This window comes from Olea europaea, chromosome 15 (assembly GCF_002742605.1).
Source record: "Olea europaea var. sylvestris chromosome 15, O_europaea_v1, whole genome shotgun sequence".
In the NCBI taxonomy this organism is placed as follows: Eukaryota; Viridiplantae; Streptophyta; class Magnoliopsida; order Lamiales; family Oleaceae; genus Olea; species Olea europaea.
The window spans coordinates 26683462-26704430 of record NC_036251.1 but is presented as its reverse complement, the minus strand read 5'-3'; the positions used below and the strand labels follow the sequence as shown (position 1 = coordinate 26704430).

The 20969-nt window shown below is 38.7% G+C and overlaps 1 protein-coding gene across 1 annotated transcript; it reads right to left on the bottom strand.

The window, feature by feature from the left end:
• Positions 1-1592: 1592 nt before the first annotated feature.
• On the bottom strand, positions 1593-2678 carry LOC111411474 (protein FAR-RED IMPAIRED RESPONSE 1-like). The gene has a single exon (XM_023041998.1). The coding sequence runs from the start codon at positions 2676-2678 to the stop codon at positions 1593-1595; it is 1086 nt and encodes a 361-aa protein (XP_022897766.1).
• Between the last annotated feature and the right edge of the window lie 18291 nt (positions 2679-20969).

The following is a 20969-nucleotide window of genomic DNA, read 5'->3' as shown; positions in this document are numbered from 1 at the left end:
AACAGAAGCAAGCTTTTGCAATGCCAAGAGATTTATGTGCTCGTGAACCAATCTATTTTTTTGAAAACACACCAGCATATTGCCCTTAAAGAGGAAGATGGGCCAGCTACGAAGTTCATATTGAAGAACCAGAAAAATTAGGATGAAGTGCTATATCCAGGTCAAATAACAATTTCGCTAGCAACTGATAACCAAGGGACTAGGGCATACATTCCCTTCGTTATTTATCAAAAAAGGGGAAAAGTTATGATTTTGTTTGAGTATATATATGTTAATTGCTCTCACCAGAAAACAAAGTCAATATTAATTTTAAGAGAGAGAATAAAAAATGAAAAATGAAGCCATGAGAAAAGATACAAAGATGAAAAACTGTGTCATATTATATAGAAAAAGTTACAGGGCAAACCTTGATAGCATATGCACACTCTGTACTGGTTTCAAAACCTTGTAAAGACGGAATCTCAAACAAGCTATCAATTCCACCATTCTCAAAAAACAGTTGTGAAGGGATTCGCCAAACAGCTCTTCAAAGATTCAAACCCAAGTCAATATCTGAGATTTTTAAATCCTTGACAGGGGAGGGGAAGAATTCAGGAGAGGGGAGAAAACTTGATACACAAGCAATTCGCCAAACAGCTCTTCAAAGATTCAAACCCAAGTCAATATCTGAGATTTTTAAATCCTTGACAGGGGAGGGGAAGAATTCAGGAGAGGGGAGAAAACTTGATACACAAGCATAATCATTTTCATCATTCATCGTCTGTGTTTTAATTCACGTTACAAGACATATATAGAGGAAAATAACCAAACCTAGAGAGAAAGGGGCTTGGGCGAAACCCATTATACTAGCCCAATAAAAACATAAAGCATAAATAAATGGCCTAAACAAATGGCCCAACAAAGGATGTACTCATCAGGTCATCTTCATCAAAGGGTTCAAGATGTTTTGTTCTGGAGGATCCTCCCTGAGTAATTATCAAGCCAAACATTACACTTGAAGTTAGAACTCATTTGAGTAAAATGTTACATACAAAAAAATAAAAATAATAAAAATAAAAAATGCAATCAAATGAACTAGACAGCAAATCATCATGCACAATCGTGCCACTACACACTCTTGAATGCAACGGATCAATATATGGTATTCAATTATCGTCCCTCTAACATAACATCTGCAAATGTGATGTACTTTGAGCCAAACTAAAGCACCTTCTTGCAATGTGAATTGAATGAAAAAGATCTTGGCATCTTGATTGGTTAAATATGATACAAGCATAACAATGGAACTAAGAGAATTTATTTTTCTCAAAACTGGAAAACACCTTGAGTAGCTCTCTTAAAACTCTTCCGCGTGTTAAGTTTTTAGTTTCCTATTATAACTCTCAGACTAATCTTTTACTATGCTTTCCGAATGCATGTAACCCAGCAGGTAAATGGTGATTTAATTTGTGAAAGGAATCAGCAGATTACTAGGCAATATTTCTATTCAAACAGGAAATTTAACTTTTGAAACTTCAAAAAGTAAGCAGCAACTATCTCAATTAAAAACCCAAACTTCGGATGCTGGATGAGAATCAGTGCTTTGACAATTATTATTTGGAAATTGGTTCAGCTATCGATAGCCAATCATTCTCATGCAATTCATACATATCAATCATCGTTCCCCAACCATTTTCGAATTCATCACTGGACTGTGAATCATACACCAATCTGTGTAGAGCCCCAAATATCAAATGCTTATCCACGTGGTAGCCAAACTTCTCCGGCAACTTCTTTAAGATGTGCCACAAACACCATCTATGTTTGGTATTTGGAAAGACAATTTCGATTGCATTTTGCATTGCCCTGTCTTGATCAGTAATTATACCATGTGGAGCTTGACCGTGCATGCATTGAAGCCATGTTTTGAACAACCATACAAAAGTATTAGTGTCTTCGTTCGATACCAAACCGCAACCCAACAGTGTTGACTGTCCATGATGATTTACACCTACAAAAGGAGCGAATGGCATGTCGTACTTATTAGTGAGATAAGTGGTGTCAAATGAAACAACATCGCCAAACTCCTTATACGCCTGCCTACACCGATTATCTGCCCAAAACACATTTCTCAACCGCGACTCCTCATCCAAATCAATATCAAAATAAAATCCCGAGCATTGTGCTTGCATCTTGGAAAAGTAAGATTGAATTGCTGTAGCATCTCCTTCTCCAAGTTTTAATCGCCTCACACGTTCTACGTAATTCCGGCAATCCTTTTCGATACAAGACATGTTCTCATAACCTGCAGCTTCTACAACTGCAGAGTTGTAACTTTTGTGAACCGCAATTCCTGCCAAATCATTCACCTGAAGCTTTCGTTTCATAGCTGCGCTCAATTGTCTGTTGCATCGATATAGTCGAGATTTAGAAGGACTCGTATCATGATTGTGTTCTAGGTTTACTGCATTAATTCTCCAATTTCCTAGAACATCACAAGATGCAGATATTCTGGCTTTACAACCCAGCTTCACTGTTGGGTGCGGCTTCAAAGAACCACTACTATTACCAACGCTTCCACCTTCACGGCTACATGTTAATGTCAAATATCTTAAAACACCATCGTCCTCTTTTTTGGAATTCCTTTTCTTAACTGGAAAGCCCACAGTGTAAGCATATTTTTTGTAGAAATCATACATATCTTGTTCATTTTTGAACAACATTCCCACCTCGGGTACAATTATGCCATCTCACGTTGATGTTTCACAGCCAATTTCGTTCATGGGCTTCATTATGTTCTCATCCTCTGATAGCCCCAACACATCGTCTTGGTTGTCTTCAACGTCGTCCATATTTTCTCTTACTGCCAAGAAACAAAAAATTTGGTCATGTTCATTTCATCTTATTTTGTTGCAAAGAGAATTTCAAACCGAAGCACACGTTAATACAGTTGCATGACAAAGTTATTCGTTACAACTTGGAAAAAAATGATATAAATGCTAGTATTTTACAATTTGTGAATAATGGAACATTAAGAAGGTAAAAACGTATAAAACAAAATTAAGAAGGTAATTAAGACAGAAAAAATAAGCATGATTTTATTTGTCAATGTAACATAAACTTATTTAGCGTAAAATTAAGAAGGTAATTAACACAGCTTTTGCACTTCATCAGCTAGCTTAGCTGAATCAGTGACATAAGTATTTGGATTTAGAGTGATTCATGTCTTAATTACTCTTAATGGAATTCATAACATTAACAGTCTACAATTTCATGAATTTATAACATTAACAGTCTTAATGGAATTACTCTTAGTGGAATTCATAACATTAACAGTCTCCAAAATTTGAGAAAGAAATAATGTAAAGCATAAGGGTGTTCAAAGAAGGTAGGCAGGGAGCCTAATCCTAATCCCCATTCCAAATAGCAGTAATAATAGAAATGCAAATTGGAAGGCAGAGATGAATCATCACAAACAAAATGGAAGTAAACCCAATTTATTGTATGAATTAACGGCAAAATGTAAACCCAAATTACCTTTACTTGCTAAAATGAAATTTATCTTCATTTTAAACTAAATCTTTTGAAGCTTAATTTGTAGAGATTAAATCATCCCAAACAAAAATAAAATAATAATGAATACATTAACAAGGATAAATAATGCACTTACCGGCACCTTCAAATTTTCCACAATACGCCGGTGTTCAAAGAACCATGAAGTGAGAGTGCCGACTGCATTTAAATGCTGGCAGTTTTTAGGTTCTCGACGACGTTGCCAGGCCTTCGAAGCTCCTTGTCGGTACCTTATAATTTCTGGTAATCGGTTGAAAATCGATTTACAATGGGTTCTTCAATTTTGCCCGACGGTGGTATTAAAAGAAATAGGCGTGCAGTGTTCTTCACTTTAAGAAAGATGCGTGAAGTGTTCTTCAATATTGCCCAACGATGGTGTTGAAGAAAGAGGCGTTCAGTTCTCTTCTCTTTTGCTCAACGATGGTATTGAAAGAAATAGGCGTTCACTGCTTTTCAATTTTTGCCCAATTTCTGTGCTCTTCAATTTTGTCGATTTCCACGTTCTGGGTTTCCCTCCAATGGCTTGGGTTTTGTGCAAAAGACTTTTGTTTCTTTCTTTATTTGCCTTTCCTTCCCTCCAATTTGCTCCACAATTAGTCGGCCACGTCATTCTTTTTAAATCCCTGTTTTCTAGTCTGTCTTTATCCCTGTCCAAGTAGAATCATACTTTCAACTTTCAAGTGAAGTCACAAATGAATTTAAGAGGATGTTTTGCGCGGGTTAGTAGCTAACAATTAAAAAGGGATCAGACGATTGTGTAAGGGACAAACTTCTTGAGACAAAGTTCCAAAAAGGGGCGTTTTTTATTAGCGATGACTTTACAATTGGGAAGTAAAAACAGAATGCCTCCAAGGGGCGCAAACACACAAGTTACTGTAAAAAAAGTGTTTAAATCTAAACTAAAAAATTGAAAGTTACATATTATCTATTTGAAAGTGTTTGATTCGGGATCCTTTGCCCTATGTCTTTTCTTCCTTTTATACTCCTTGGGTGATTTCTTCGTGATCAACTGTTTAAGAAACTGCTTGATCGCTCTATAACTGCCCACTTTCCTTGTAGTGGCCAACTTGTCATGGAACTGCCTTCTCTAACTGCTGTCACTACTTTTGTCGTTCAACCGTCTTCAATTGAATTCCTTGAATCGTGGAACGTGATAGGACTACCTAATAACTGCTTCATTAACTGCACTTTTGGGTAACCATAACTTCTTATGTTTGCTAAGAGGTTGGGCGATTTGAATATTTGGACGAGAGCGGAGTCACAGCTCTGGGCGACTGCATGGCAATTCATTTGCTCAACTCTTGGGCGACTTGCAAGTTTGGGTGGTGGTATTATCGCATTCACGGGCCTCCCTATTTGGGCCTTCATTGTAAATTGTCTGATTGGGCTTCGTTCTTTGGGCTATCTAATTTGAGAATCCTCCAATTGGGCTTTATTTCTTGGGCCGTTCGATTTGGGCTGAATTTTTATGTGTCAACAATTACCCCCAATATGGCAGAATTAATACCAATTATTAAATTTTGCCATATTCACTTTGTGTTTCCAATAACATTCGAAATTTTCAAGAATTTTAATCATTGTTTTCTTCAATAACTTGAAAAGGTACGACGTTTTGCAAACCCTTATAACCCCCAAATACGTCATTTTACTGCACCATTAAATCACGCCTCACTTTTTTCGCTCTTCTCTCTAATAATTTTACTGTTCATCTCTTTGCTTCCCTACTACGTAAGTCTGAAAAACTCTATTTCGTCCCTAATGGCTACTTCACAATCTCAATCTGGCAAATCTTTTAGTTTTGAAGACTTTCAGAAACTCCTTAATCGTCCATACATAACTCCGAACTTTCTCGCACCTGTCAATGTCGAACTCAATGAGTTCTACCTAGGTCTTTTCTTTAACAATGCAGAGGCAGTCGAACAAGCGACGGTGGGTCAGCTGTTTCCTTGTACTCAAGGCCCTCCATTTCTAAACTCTCTGTCACTGGGGCCACTTCGTGAAAGAGTTATTCGCACTTGAACTAAATCTGATGTAGTTTTCCGTAGGTGGCATGCTCGTCTTGTGGAACATGGTCCTACTAAGGTACTTTTTTATAATGTTAGGATTTCTGATTTGTTAGAAATCTCTCTTCAACCCCCTACTTTTGATTCAGCACTTTTTTCGATCGCTTTAAGTTTTTGGTCTTTTAAGTATAATACCTTTGTTTTCCCTCTTGGCCCCATGTCTATTACTTTAAGGGATGTTGGGGCCCTAGTGAATCTGCCACCTTCGAGCGATACCATTTTTTCTGGTATCTTGGTTTCTGGTGGCGCCCCAAAGTTTGGTAAAAACCTCACCGAGTCTTATTCAAGCTTGCAAACCCTTCATAACCACTCGAGCACTGAGCCTTCCCATACTGAGCGAGTGGCCTTTCTTCTGGTTTGGCTTTGTAAATATGTTTTATGTGTGCCAAGCATAAAGCCCTCCCTGAACTATTTACCCATAGCGCACGAATTGGCGCGTGGTAGGCCTCTGAATTTATGTTCTTTCTTTTTGGCTGCCCTCTATAGAGGCATGGCTTCTCTTCAATTTCAATTGAAAAATGGTGCATCTCCCACTGGCAGTGGACCTCTTTGGTTCACTCAAATGTGGTTGAGATCCTATTTTTCATCGCTTGGTGCTCCATCATTTTCTCGTCCTTCTGCTAGCTGCTATGGGCTAGCCATTGAGCCCCTGGCTCCTGTAAATATGTCTAGAAGGGATATTTTTTCATTCTTTTATTCTTTGAATTCAATCTCTTCCTTCTTTCCTTTTCCTCCCTTTTTGACTCCAGACTATGTGCATCCTCCCTCCACTATAGACAGCGCAAGCACCTCTCTGCTCATTTGGATCCAGTTTTTAACCGGGAGGGAGTTATTTCATGATATTTTGACTGAGACCAATGCCAAGGCTGGGGTAGAAATATATGCTCCCCAATTTTTTGCTCGCCAACTTAGTTTCAGCCAAACCTGGCCTGTTCCTCCTTACTATTCAAGGAACTTGATAGACCGCTTTCATATCATTAATAAGGCAGAGGCAGTGACTATAAATGCTCGCAATCTTCTTTTGACAAGCCATTTTTCATTAGCCCCTTCAATTCTAGCCATGCCATCCATCCCCTTTTTGAACGACTCTGGCCGTTAGTGAAGCGCAGATTATTTGCGACTGATGCCAATCATGCCTTTCATTCACTGGACCAGCCAAGCATTTCTTCCTCTCCTCCTGTTTTAGTCACCCCTTTGTCCATCTGGAGTCCTTCTCCTCCTCGTTGTGCTAAACAGTCTGCTCGTCCATCTTCTTCTCTCCCTGTCAAGCCTACTGCAGCCAAAAGTGTCCCGAGCCGCAAACGGCCAACCTCAGCATCTCCCATTCTGGAGGATGATGTTGATGATGATGATGATACCCCTCTTATCATCAGGAGGAAGGTAATTAAATTGGTTTACTCACAAGCATACTTTTCCATACTTGAAATTTTTTTGTGTGCTGATGGCTTATTTGGACTTCTCAGAAAAGTTCAGCCTCTCCTTTGAAGGCCTTAGTGTCGGCAACTCCTGCTCCATCATCCTCCACTGAGGCTGCTTCATCCAAACCAGCTGATGAAGGGACTACGCTTAAAGAGACATCTTCAGTCCCAGAATCCTCATCACAACCAATGGATGAGCCACCTTCTTCCCAGGGCGTCGACCCCCCAAACATCGAAGCAGAAGGTAACTCAGTTTTTTGATGCTTTACCTTTGCTTGTGCTATTGGTTTCTGATTTGTTGCTTTTGAGTTCTGCAGATGCTCCTATGAGTCTGCCCGTTGTGGCAACATCTTCTCGCTTAGACAAGGGAAAGTTCTCACGAATGGTGGAGCCACAGGTGGCAGACTTGGCTGGGGATATGCCATCTTCCAAGATTATTGATGAGGTAATCTTTGCTTCACTTTTACTTCCATCTTGTTCGTTATAGTGAGAATCTTCAATATTGGCAATTTTCTTTGCAGGATGCTGATAAGATTGTGCGTTCCATCCAAGACTTGTTCGCTTCCTGGGGGCAAGTCAAGACATCTTGTCCTGCTCCAGCTGGTCATCCTGCTACTTCTTCAGAGGAAGATATGAAGCTCCTCAAGCAGTCGATATTTGAGTACGTGTCCTTCATGGATATGGACATTGGTAAGGCTAGTGCTGCCAGATATAGGGATAAGTTTGAGCATTTGAATGCGAAGTTGGAGCAAGCACTGACACTTCCGTCGCTCAATCTTTCTGCTGATTTTAAAGCGACGTTGAAAGTTATCCATTCCGAGGTCCTCTCCTTGCTGGCCAAAAATGTTGAACTGAAGGCCAAAAGTACTCAATATCTTCGCGCCGTATCTGAAAAAGAGTCTTTGCTTCTGGAGATCAACAAAGCTGAGGACGAGTTGAAAGAAATCTCTTCCGAAGTCATGATTGAAGACTCTTTGATGACTAGTTTGGCTGCTCAAATGAAGGAACTTCAAGCCAAAATGGACGACTGCAAGGCGAGAATGGCTGTTAAAAAGCGTAACGTCTCCCAAGGAATTGAGCGAACTAAGTCTTTGATCGAGCAGTACAAGAAGTTGGAAGTTAACGATGATGTTGTGGCCGAATTGAACATCACTTCCTCTCGGCAGAACGAGGACTAGGGGAAACTTTGGGAAAGAATTCGTTCGGTATGGGACGGATTGTAATTAAGACATATAATGCCTTAACTTTTTCTTTTTGTAATTTCGCATTTGACTCTCCCTTTGTAACCTTGTACATCATTAATGAACATCTATGTTAACTTCTTGTGCATTTATTTGACGTTTGTCTTTTAATCGCCAATCCTCCAAAAAATCTTGCACATTTTCTCTTGATATTTTCACCTCTTTTCCCAAGACTTTGGGCTACTTAATTCCATTTATTAGACAGAATGTGGCTGTTCATATTCTGTCTCTTCATATAAATGCACGTATGCTTCGCACTTTCCATCTTCCATCTTCATTTTCATTCTCTTCTTCGAAACCAATTTGTTGCCATTGTTTGGCATTCTGACAATCAATCCAAAACCTTCGTCTTCTATAAAAATGGATTGTTTGGTCCGCCCATTTTACTACTTGTTTTGATGTCACCTTTGGTATGGGAGATATAGGAAATATTTTTTAGTCAGCAGCGAAATTTTTCCCATCAAAGTTCTTCACATCGTCTCTTTGTTTTTTACAAGGGATTCGATGATGGAAGGCAGTTTTTGGGATACTTGCGGGCCACCTTGCTTGCTAAGAGTGCTTCTCAGCCTCTTTGCCCGCCATTGCAGCGATACATTTAGGAAGGTGGTGCGAGGTCAGTCCACCCTCTTACTCGATGATCGACCGGAAGATTAGCTTACTTTTAATTGTAGCTTGTAGAGCATCTATTATTTGTATCTTGCAACTTTGTAATGAACGTTTGATAATAAAGGAATTTATTTGAATGTATTTTGCTCTGACCTTTTTATCCTTAATCGTTCAACATGTTTTGATTACGTTTTTATCTGTTCACTTTCCCATAAAGAACGAACATATTTTTTCAAATATTTGCCGTTGATGAATCTCACGTGCTTGGTGCCTCTAAATCTTCCAAATGATATGCTCCATTGGGCAACACACTGTTTACTTTGTATGGTCCTTCCCAATTGGGCGACCACTTCCCGTACTTTGGATCCTTGCTATCCAAAGGGAGTATCGTCTTCTAAACTAATTCACCCAGGCTGAACGATTTGGCTATGACTTTTTTATTATAAAACTTAGCCATTCTTTATTTTTGAACTTGCAATCTATCTAGGACGTCCAACTTTAATTCGTCCAACCCTAATAAATTTTGAACTAGTGATTCGGTATACTCATCATCATTTAACTTATGTTGCAAGCACACTCTAATCGATTGCACGTTGATTTCCATAAGCAAAACGGCCTCCTGTTCATAAATAAATTGGAAAGGAGTAATTTTGGTACTTGACCGAGGTAATGTTCTATAAGCACATAAGACCTTATTCAGACATTCGTGCCAATTTCTGGCATTTTCATCTATCATCTTTCTGATGATATTTTTTAGAATCTTATTAGAAGATTCTGCTTGTCCGTTAGATTCAGCGTAATATGGTGTGGAGTTTACTAATTTAACCCCAAACTCGCTCAAGAATTTCTTCACTTGATCCCCATTCAAAGATGTTCCGTGATCTACCATCAACGTTTGTGGAATTCCAAACCTATAAATGATGTGATCACGGATAAACTTTATGACATTCTTTTGGGTAATCTCTTTCAAAGGTACCGCCTCTACCCACTTGGTGAAATAGTCGGTTGTAACTGTAACAAAAGTATGTTGCTTGGACGATGGGGGATAAATCTTCCCTATCAGGTCTATCGCCCAACCCTTGAACGGCCAAAGTTTAATAATAGGTGTCATCTCTCGTGCTGGCACCCTTTGTATTGGACCATGCTTTTGGCATGCTAAACAACTCTTTGCATACTAAACGCATAATTCTCCCATCTTTGGCCAAAAATATCCAATCCTAATAATTAACCATCTCATCTTTTGGCCAGCTTGATGAGCTCTACATATCCCTTCGTGCACCTCAACCATGATCGTCCTGGCTTCTTGCAAACTTACACACTTTAGTAATACACCATCAGAGCGTTTCTTAAATAACTCTTCATCTATTAGTGTATAGTTAAGCAAACACAGCTTCATTTTCCTACTAATCCCTCTATTAGGTTCTTTAAGGAACCTTTTAATCTCTGTTCTCCAATCCATTGCATCTCCATCTTGTATGCAGTGAAGTTCAATCCTTCTCGCCCTCCTTTGAGTCACGGGCAATATGGTTTCATACTCACAAGTAGACTTTCAATTCAAAACCTTTGAGTACCTTGAGGCCATTTGGGCCAACTCATTTGCCACGTCGTTATATATCCTATTAACGCATTGAAGTTCTACTTGGTTGAATTATTCTAAAAATTCTTGGGCGATCTCATATTGACTTATAATGGAATCACTTTGACATTTAAAATCACCAATCAATTGATGAATTACCAATTGAGAATCGCCCCTAACGATCACATTTTTTACTCCCATATCTATCATTAGTTCTAGGCCTACGATTAAGGCTTCATATTCGGCCTGATTGTTGGTGCACATCCTATCTAAAGTGAACGCGAACTTGTAGCAAATCCCTAAAGGATTAATCAATGCTACTCCTACTCCTGCACCTTTAGAGGTTTTTGACCCATCGAAATACAACACCCAAGGTTTTAGCTTGAACGAATTGATTTCTAATTCAATTTCTTCAGGCATGTCAAGGCATGGATGATCGGCTAGAAAGTTAGCCAAAGCTTATTTTTTACTGTCTTTTGAGGTATATATTGTATCTCGAATTCTGATAAAGCTAATGTCCAAAGGCCTATCCTTTGGTGTAAAATAGGGCGAGAGAACATATACTTAACTAAATTTACTTTAGAAATTAAATAAATGGTTACGGGTCGTCAATAAGCCCTTAATTTTGTACATGTGAAATACAATACAAGACATAATTTTTCGATAGCAAAGTAATTACATTCACATCTTGTTAACCGCCTACTTAAGTAGTAAATTGCCCTTTCTTCACCAAATTGGTCTTTCTGCGTGACCATTCCAGCTATTGATTTTTTTTCAGCCGATACGTACACTTTCATTGGTCGTCCTTGGATTGGTGACACCAACACTGGTGGACTTGATAAATATGTCTTTAGACTTTCAAAAGCCTTTTGATATTTTTCTTTTCAGACGAATTCGTCCTGATTTTTCAGCTTTAAGAGCGGCGAAAAGACTTTAGTTCTCCCTGCACAGTTAGAAATAAAGCATCTTAAAAAGTTTACTTGGCCTAGAAACCTTTGCAATTCTTTTTTATTGTTAGGTGGTTTGGCCTCTAAAATGGCCTTCGCTTTATTTTTATCAAGTTCAATCCCTCTTTTGTGTACCAAGAAACCAAGAAAGTTCCCTACATTAACACTGAATGCACATTTCAAGGGATTCAATTTTAGCTTATATTACTTCATTCGCTCAAACGAACATCTTAACCATTCGAAATGGTCCTCTTCTTTAATGGATTTGACCACTATATCATTTACATACACTTCAACAAACTTGCCTATCATATCATGAAAGATTAAATTCATTGCCCTTTGATAAGTTGCTCCTGCATTTTCTAGGCCGAAAGACATGACCATCCATTCAAAACATCCTAGAGACCCAGGGTATCTAAAGACAGTTTTGTGTATGTCTTCTTCAGTTATAGAAATTTGATTGTATCCTGAATACCCATCTATGAAAGAATACACGACGTGTCCGGCAGTTGAGTCTACTAAAGAATCCACCGTGGGCATTGGATACTCATCTTTGGGTGTAGCTATATTTAAACTCCTAAAATCTATGCACACCCTTAGTTTACCATTCTTTTTTAGTACTGGCATGATATTGGACAACCATTCGACATACCTGGCTGTTCTAATAAAGCCTGCTTTCAATAATCGCTCTACCTACGTTCAATAATCGCTCTATCTCTTTTTTAATCTCAGGGAGTACATTAGGAGCAAAACGTCTAGGAGGCTGCCTATGAGGTTTAAAATTAGGCTTAGTTGGTAACCTATGTTTCACCAAGTCTCTATCTAAACCATGTATTTGTTCATATTTCCAAACAAAACAATCTTTATACTCCTTTAGCAAAGCGATTAATTTATCACTAACCTCTTGATCGAGCATCTGGCTGATGAATGTTGGACGATCTTCTCCTTCATTGCCAATATTTACTTTGATCAGAGGGTCTTGTGCTTGAGCGTTTCCAGGTTTGATGATCCGCATCACTTCGTCGTCCAGTTCCCTTATAAGTACTTTTTCTTCTAAACAGTCCACCTTGTTGACTTCTCGGCCAATGCTTTGTTCTAACTCGAATACTCAGCGCTCTTAGGGCTGCCTCTTCTTTCGTTTTGTCCTTGCATTCTTTATTGAAAGCCATTAATCTAGCTTTGAAGACCTGAATATCGGCCATTTGCTTTTGTGGCTTAGAATCCATTCAAGGCTCATTGATTATTCTTTTGCCAATTACTGGCTCTTGTAAGACCACTATATTTGGTCTCATTTGGCTGAACATTTCAGTGAGTGCGTCCACTGAAAATGGCTCTTCGCTCTGTGCGACGATCTGAGTTTCTTCCCCATCTTGGACTACCCTGATAGGTCCATAGTTTCCTTCGTACATGAACCTTTCCACTGAGTTTGCTTCTGCGACAAAAGGCCTATGATCGGCCTGCACCACCTCTGTTTCACCCTTGTTGTTCCAAAAGACCAGGCATTGATGGAGTGATGAGGGTATGCAGCGACTTCCGTGTATCTAATCTCTTCTTAGTAACACATTGTAACTAGTAGGACCATCTATTACAAAGAAGATTGTGATCCTAGTAGTTGTCCCTATAGTTATGTCCAATGGCATAACTCCCTTAGCTGAAGTTGCTCCTCCATTGAAACTCCTAAGGATGACTTCTGTTGGAATCATGTCACCCTCTGTCTTTACAAATTTTCTCATCATCCTAGATGAAATGGTGTTTATAGCTACTCCATTGTTGACAAGCACTTTTACCACAGGGATGCCGTTAACTAGAGCTTTAACGTACAATGGCCTCAAGTGTTTAGTCAATTTCATAGCTGGCCGTTTAAAAATAACCTTTTCGGCAGCCTCTATTTCTACTTCCTACTTGTTTTCTGTTGAATTATCCCTCTGTGATAAGTCGACGTGCAGCATATCGCGCTGAGCCTCTGTCTCCTGAATTTCCTCCTTACTGTTTTTTAATGCTTCTTCATCAGTTACCCAACCTGTGGGAGGGGGCATTATTCTTGGAGGTGATCCATACTTTTCAAAGTAAGGCACTCTCTTCTTCCTTTTGGGTGTCCCATACAGTACATAGAAATCGAAAGAACGCCCAGATGGTTCTTCCAACAAATCTACTTCGCGAACTCCCTCTCGATGTAGTTGCTTCAACAGAGTATTGTATGATACTTCTCTCCTTCTTCTTTCTGCTTCTAGGTCGATTTCTTCTTCGATGTCTGTCATCCCGTCATCTTCTTCATCATTGTAGGCCTCTCTAAAAGTCTGGCCTTCTTCACATTCCAGCACGCAAGCCTCTCCTTCGTTGTCCTCCCTTTCTTCTTCTTCTTTTTCTTTATTCTTGAATTCATTGGCCAGTAAGTAATTATTAGCCACGACAGGAGGTAACGTACCGAACTGGATAGTAAGGGACTGATCTGGATCTTCTCCATCCCTTCTGTCTCGCTCAAACTTTGATCTCCTAGAAGAAGTTTCTGGCAACTCTTTCATTGATTTGTCTGTACCATTTTCTTCACTGTCCTTGAGAACATTTTGGTTGGCTACTTTGAGTAGTTTAGGCGCCTTAAGATGTGACACTCCCTGTTGTTGTCTCATCATTCGTCATAATTTCGTTGGAAACGCCTTTGCTGGGTTCTAGTCATCTCATTGAAGGGTATCGCCTTCCCTGCACTATACTAGAATGAATGCCATACATTCGGTCGGCGAGGTTGCGCTTGAATGTTCTCCCACTATTTACCGATCTGATCTGCCTCTCAAAAGGCGGTCCTCTATAGAATGGTGTACCTCACCCTTTACCAGGCTGAGTGTTTGGGAAGAAAATAAGGCGATTGGGATGCTGCCATATCCCTGGCTTCTCCGTGTTCCCACTCACTTCTCTTTTACATCTTGCACACAGGACGTTTTCGTCCTTTTTTGGCTCCTTCCCCTTGATTCGTTCAAAGACACTGAGATGTAGTCCAGGGTCCTCTTCTCCATCATCTATGACCAACTTGAATTTTGGCAACTTGTTTTTGAAACCAGACGTCACCATGTTCACTCCAAGTGGCTGTGGAAAAGGATTTTCATCCACTGCCATCTTCTTCTTGTCATTGAACGTAATTCCTCCTGATTCAATGGCATCCTGTAATACATGGCGAAAAACCAAGCAATTGTTAGTCAAATGTGACCATGCATATGCCACTTACAATACTTTTTACCCTTAATTTGTTCAGGGTTTAGCAATTTATGCTTATCGCTCAGCTTTATTTGCTTATCCCTATATAATTTATCAAATATAAGGTCAGCTTTGGTTACACCGAACGAGAACGTTCTAGCCTTTATGTTTCCATCTTTCATGGGCTCATCCTTGCCCGATGGTCTAGGCTTAACCATTATAGGACAAATATACGTGTTTCCTTTGACCAATTCGGCTAAACACATTTCGGCTTGAACGTATGACTCGTCGCTGATGGTATGAACGTCAAAATTTGGGTCTTTGTAATAAGTCCCTTTACTAGAATTTTTCATCTGCTCTTCTTCTCTTATCAGCCGTTCATACCTAATCACATTCGCACTCAACTGGAAAAGGTCAGGAAATTCCTTGTCTTGAAATTTCTTTTTTTAAATCAAAGCTCAAACAACTCTGAGCGATTTTGACAAATTCTTTTTCGGGCAGAGGTACAAAACACTTGCTTCTTGCTGTCTTGAACCTTTGGAGAAAACTTTCTGCCCATTCGTTTGGCATTTGACGTAGATTCGCCAAATCAGCCAAAGTAACTTCAGACTCAATTTTATAAAACTGAGCGTGGAATAATTGTTCCAATTGTTGCCATGTTTGAACAGAGTTCGCTGGCAAGTTGATGAACCAGGAGAAAGCTACTCCTGTTAATGAACTAGGGAAAAGCCTTATTTTATGGTAATCAGTTACATCACCACTTTGCAATGTGAATCGCCCTATGTGTTCTAGAGTAGATATCTCCCCTAAACCGGTAAACAGTGAGAATTCTGGCACTTTATACCCTCTAGGCCATGGATATGCTTGGTCTACCCAATCAGGATATGGCTTTGTGTAAGTCGGCCTAATGACAAGACGCACCCCAAAAGCCATCTGATCCTGTACGATTTTCATAATCTGATTCATCAACATGACGTTGGGGTCATATGGAATTCCTACATGTTGGTTAACCGGTTGATTTGCATGAGGCCTGATGTTTGGTCATTGATTGGCAACAAAGTTACCATGATTTGGGTTATTACCATTAGCCTGAACATCTAGTCCCTCATTAACACGTGGGGTATTCTGTCAATTGTTTAGGACATTATCTCTTACATTTGGATTACCCCCCAAGTTAGGCGTACCACTACCATTGTTCTGATTTGGCACTGCACCACCCCCTTGGTTTGAAGTAGAGGGACCAGAAAGTGGTTCTATCCCTTGATTCGGATTTAGGACTGAGGGATTATGTCCCACAATTGTCCTAGTTTGAAAGTGGTTTGCAAGAGGCAGAACCGGTTGACATATTTGGCCTACTAACTTATTCATTATTTCGTTCAAAGTGTTTAGTTATTTGGCCATGTTGTTATAATGTGCATTCCCATTTTGGGTAAATCTTTCCATATTATGAATATTTCGAAAATTTACCTGTTCAACGACATCTTGTGTGAGTTCTCCAAATAGTGCGCGCATAGTTCGAGGACTCAACTTTGTCATTGGTTCGTAACGACTGTTACTGCTCTAATTCTGTTCCTCTGTTCGTGGAGAGGCATGCTGCTCCTCATATCGCTCGATCACAGACTAGACTCCTCCCTGACTTGCTGCTTCCTTATCGGATCTCTGAGGCACATTGTTTCACCTTTTGTATTTTTAACACCAAACACCACTGTCCTACCGGGCGTGCGAAATTGTTTCGCACGAGTTAGTCGCTAACAATTAAAAATGGATCAGATGATTGTATAAGGGACAAACCTCTTGAGACAAAGTCCCAAAAAGGGGCGTTTTTTATTGGCGATGACTTTACAATTGGGAAATAAAAACAGAATGCTTCCAAGGGGCGCAAGCACACGAGTTACTGTAAAAGAAGTGTTTAAATCTAAACTAAAAAATTGAAAATTACATATTCTCTGTTTGAGAGTGTTTGATTCAGGGTCCTTTGCTCTATGTCTTTTCTTCCTTTTATACTCCCTGTGTTATTTCTTCGTGATCAACTGCTTAAGAAACTGCTTGATCGCTCTATAACTGCCCACTTTCCTTGTAGTGGCCAACTTGTCATGGAACTGCCTTCTTTAACTGCTGTCACTACTTTTGTTTTTCAACCGTCTTCAATTGAATTCCTTGAATCGTGGAACGTGATAGGACTGCCCAATGACTGCTTCATTAACTGCACTTTTGGATAATCATAACTTCTTATGTTTGCTAAGATGTTGGGCGATTTGAATATTTGGACGAGAGCGGAGTCACAGCTCTGGGAGACTACATGGCAATTCATTCGCTCAAATCTTGGGCGACTTGCAAGCTTGGGCGATGGTGTTACCGCGTTCATGAGCCTCCCTATTTGGGCCTTCATCCTGAATTGTCTGATTGTTCTTTGGGCTATCTGATTTGGGGATCCTCCAATTGGGCTTCATTCCTTAGGCCGTTCGATTTGGGCTGAATTTTTATGTGTCAACAGAAGAGAAAAATGGAATGGAACGAATGGCCGTTTTTGTTTGTTCGTGGCTCGCCGCCATTACAACTTACAAGGTCAGGTGAGAAGGTTCTAGACGTGTCTTGTGTCAGCCCACTCCAATGCTCTTTATTTTTATTCTTTTTAGATTAGCCCTGTTTGCCCCCATTACATGGAAAAATTAATGGATGAAATAGTATTTTTTTGAAAAATGAGTGGTTGAAAATGAAGGAAATTTTTTTGATTTACGTGTAATATTATTTTATGGAAAATTTTGTGATTAAAAATAGGAGAGAGAAAAATGAAATTTAATGGGGGCTCAAACATGTGCTTATATAGATGGGTTATTAATGCAAGAACCTTGTTTGAAATACAGAGGGTTCTTTTTCACAAAATCCCTACAGGTACTCACAGCATGGGTGGGCTGCGTAAGGATTTTGGCATTTTTTTATACAGGTGGATCTCCCATAGGACCCGCCAGCTGTGAACACCCTGTAGAGGTTTTTGTCCTCGTACATTTAGTAAAATCCTTAATACAAAACATCCTTACTTTTTATATTTATTGAGGAAAATATCTTTATTTTTCATTTTTTGATATTTTTGTCCTTATATCCACACTTCTTTATGAAAAACGTCACTTCATCCATTGAACATCTCTTACTTCATTAATTTAGTACAAAAATATGATTTTCCTTTCAAATACCAAAGATAAAATAGTTTCAACCCATTTACACACCTTCTTCCCACATTCAAATAGTTACTCCAAAAGTAACACTTAGCAACCACATGAAAATAATTGATGAAATTATTACATTACATAAAGAAAAAATGGGTGAAGAACCTTGTATTTCGAAGCTATAGCTGCTGTCAAGTGGATTGCTGAAAAATTTAGAATGATAAATGAAGATATATAGTCCTGTTTGAGCCCCATTCTTTTTATAAGAATTAATTTTTGAATAGTGTATTGATGAAAAATGTGTGGTTAAAAAATAAAGAAATTTTTTTAATTTACGTGTAATATTATTTTATTAAAGAATGTGTTATTGAAATGATATCAAAAAACTGTTTAAAAATATTTTTTTAAAGAATGGGACTCAAACAGGGACATATTGAATGGGTTGTCGATGAACTAGCGATGTTCATTTTCCATTTCCATGTTTATTAAGAGTGTAACCAAGGGATAAATTGAGAAGAATAAGTGCAAATTTGTTGTTGTAAAGCACATATAAGAATTCAATGGTGAATGATCCATTTGGCCCAATGGTGAAGATGAAACTGGTCACGTTCAAAATCGGATTAACTTTGTGATAATAATTCTTATGTAGTAATACTTTAGTTTAAAACATCCCTATCTTTAAAATAACTTTGCGAAAAATATCCCTATATTTCAAAAGTATTAGCACATAATGTCCCCACTTTTCAAAAAAATTTGCTAAAACCATCCCCGTTTTCTTCATTATAGCATGTTTATACACAGTAATACAAACTCCCTAAATATACCAATTTGATTACAGCATCACGGACACAATTCAGCTACCAATTAAGCAAAATCTCAACAAAAAATTAACCTACAAATATAATATAACAAATCAGAGGCAACTTTTTTATTTCGAAAGTGCTAAATATCTATTGTGCAGCAAAGACGCGTTTTGACAATGCTAAATTCTATCCAATAATCCAGAGACATAAAAAACAGTTCGTTGAGGTGCTACATTATATCCACTAACTTCGGTGCACTGTCTATGCAATGAAGGAACAAAAACATTTGTCCTCTTTAACTCCTTATGATAATCCCACAGTACTTTGTAATGTTCCACTATATTCCCTCTAATTTTTTCAAGTGCCTTCTCTTTTGTTCTATACACTTACCAAGGTGGGATGTCACCTAAACCATCCCACTTAACCCTCTTAATGAATGTACTGATTGACATATTTGCATTAGTCCTCCAATTTGATAAATACCTAGCTGTCAAATAGGTTGAGATCAATTTGAAATTCTTATACACCATAGGGCAAGCATAGTCTTATACAAGAGTTTTGATCACAATACTTGTCTTATGATGCTCCTTGGTAGCATACAATACCTATAGATAATCTCCCTTACACTTGGCTAACAATCTACAAGGGTCATCATTTTTAAATTTAATCTCTATTGCTTCTAACTGAATGTTCAGTGGTGGAGGCCTTTAGTACTAACTTTGACTCAAATACTAAGCATGTACAATAAAAAAAATTCAATGCATACAGACCTTATTAAACTGAAGTACAAAATAGATTTAAACAGAAGTAGAGAATATGTTCTAGTTACCTAGTCTGAACACTGGATCCTCCATATCTGTTACCACATTGAAAGCATCATTCGAAACCCTACTTCTTGAAGTTGTATCGGCTTTCTCTTCACTATGAATGCTTCTCAAATCATTGAAGTCCCCATATTCTGTATCGAAATCCCTAACCCGTTGCTCATCCCCTAAACCAAACCCAAAATCAAAATTATTCTTTTGACTCCCAGCTTTAGTAGTAGCTAAAGGATCTTGATCCTGTTCCATCTCATAATCGGATTCTACCAAACCTTCGACTTCTTTTTCCCCATCGGTTCTTCATTTTGATCTTCAAGCACAATTTCATCCTCTTTTGTACTCGAATCACCGACATTTGTATCTTCCTCTTTCTGGTATTGTAAAGTTTCTTTATACTGTAACTACAACTCTTCAAATTTTTTTTGCAAAAATTGGTCAGACCAATTACCTTCAGCCTCCCTTCCTTTGTCTTTTGCAACTAGGGATGTCAAATGGGTCGAGCAGCTTGTCCGCTCGGCCCGTTAAAACTCGACTCGTTGACAAGCCCGAGTTGAGCCGAGCTCATAAAAAAATACGAAATTTTTTTAAAAAATTAAAAAAATACGAGCTCGTGAGCCGTTCGTGGGCTTGGCTCGGCCCATGAGCTCGTGGCTCGTGAGCTCAGGAGCTCGTGGGTCGAGCCGAGCTCGCCCCTGAACAACGAGCCCGAGCCCGAGCCGAGCTCGTGGGTTAAAAGTCGACTCGACCCATTGCCATCACTAGCTGCAACCGATGGTACATAACAACCTTCAAGTGTTTGGTTTTCATCAACTTTTGAAACCAAGGACGCAACAGTAATGTATATGACTGCATTGGGGCTACAACATATATCTTCACATCTGGATGCCCACTCTGTTATTAAGCATTCACCTGATATCCTTTTCACTCTCCAATCTTGTCAATCCCTTTTCTAAAACCATTATTTACTTTTTATAGTAAAACGACAACACCCTTTCATCATAAGTTCCATGTAAGAATTTACTCAAGTTCTCTTTGGTGCACCATTTACCATGAAAGAAGTCGACAAAAAGCACGGATTCCCTTTCATACGCCACATTGTTTGGCTTATCATAAAATTGGCCTCCGTAATGTATTTCAACTGTGAAATATTAAGAATTAACACTTGCATGCAATAGTATGAAGTTCACAGCAAAATCAAGCAATAAATTAGGAAATTTCAGGCTTTGATTTGAAACACCTGAGTGAAATATGCCCAATGACAGAGAAACACCGAATGTATTACACTAAATTGGACATAAATTGCGAAATTGGACACTGAAATTATGTGAATGCACATTGAAATTGGATAAATTCACCCAAAAATTTAGGAAATGAACACTATACCATAAATGGGTCGTTCGTCATCGAGATTTCTTAAAAATTGAAGAAATATTTTGTTCCTGAAGGTCTGCATAACAATGATAAATAGCATCAAAACTCGACACAAATTCTCAATCGTTCAAAACACCAAAATACGAAATAAAAAGGAAAATACCCAACTAATAATGTCTCTTACCTATGCTCTTCCAAAGATTCTCACTACGTTCCACTTC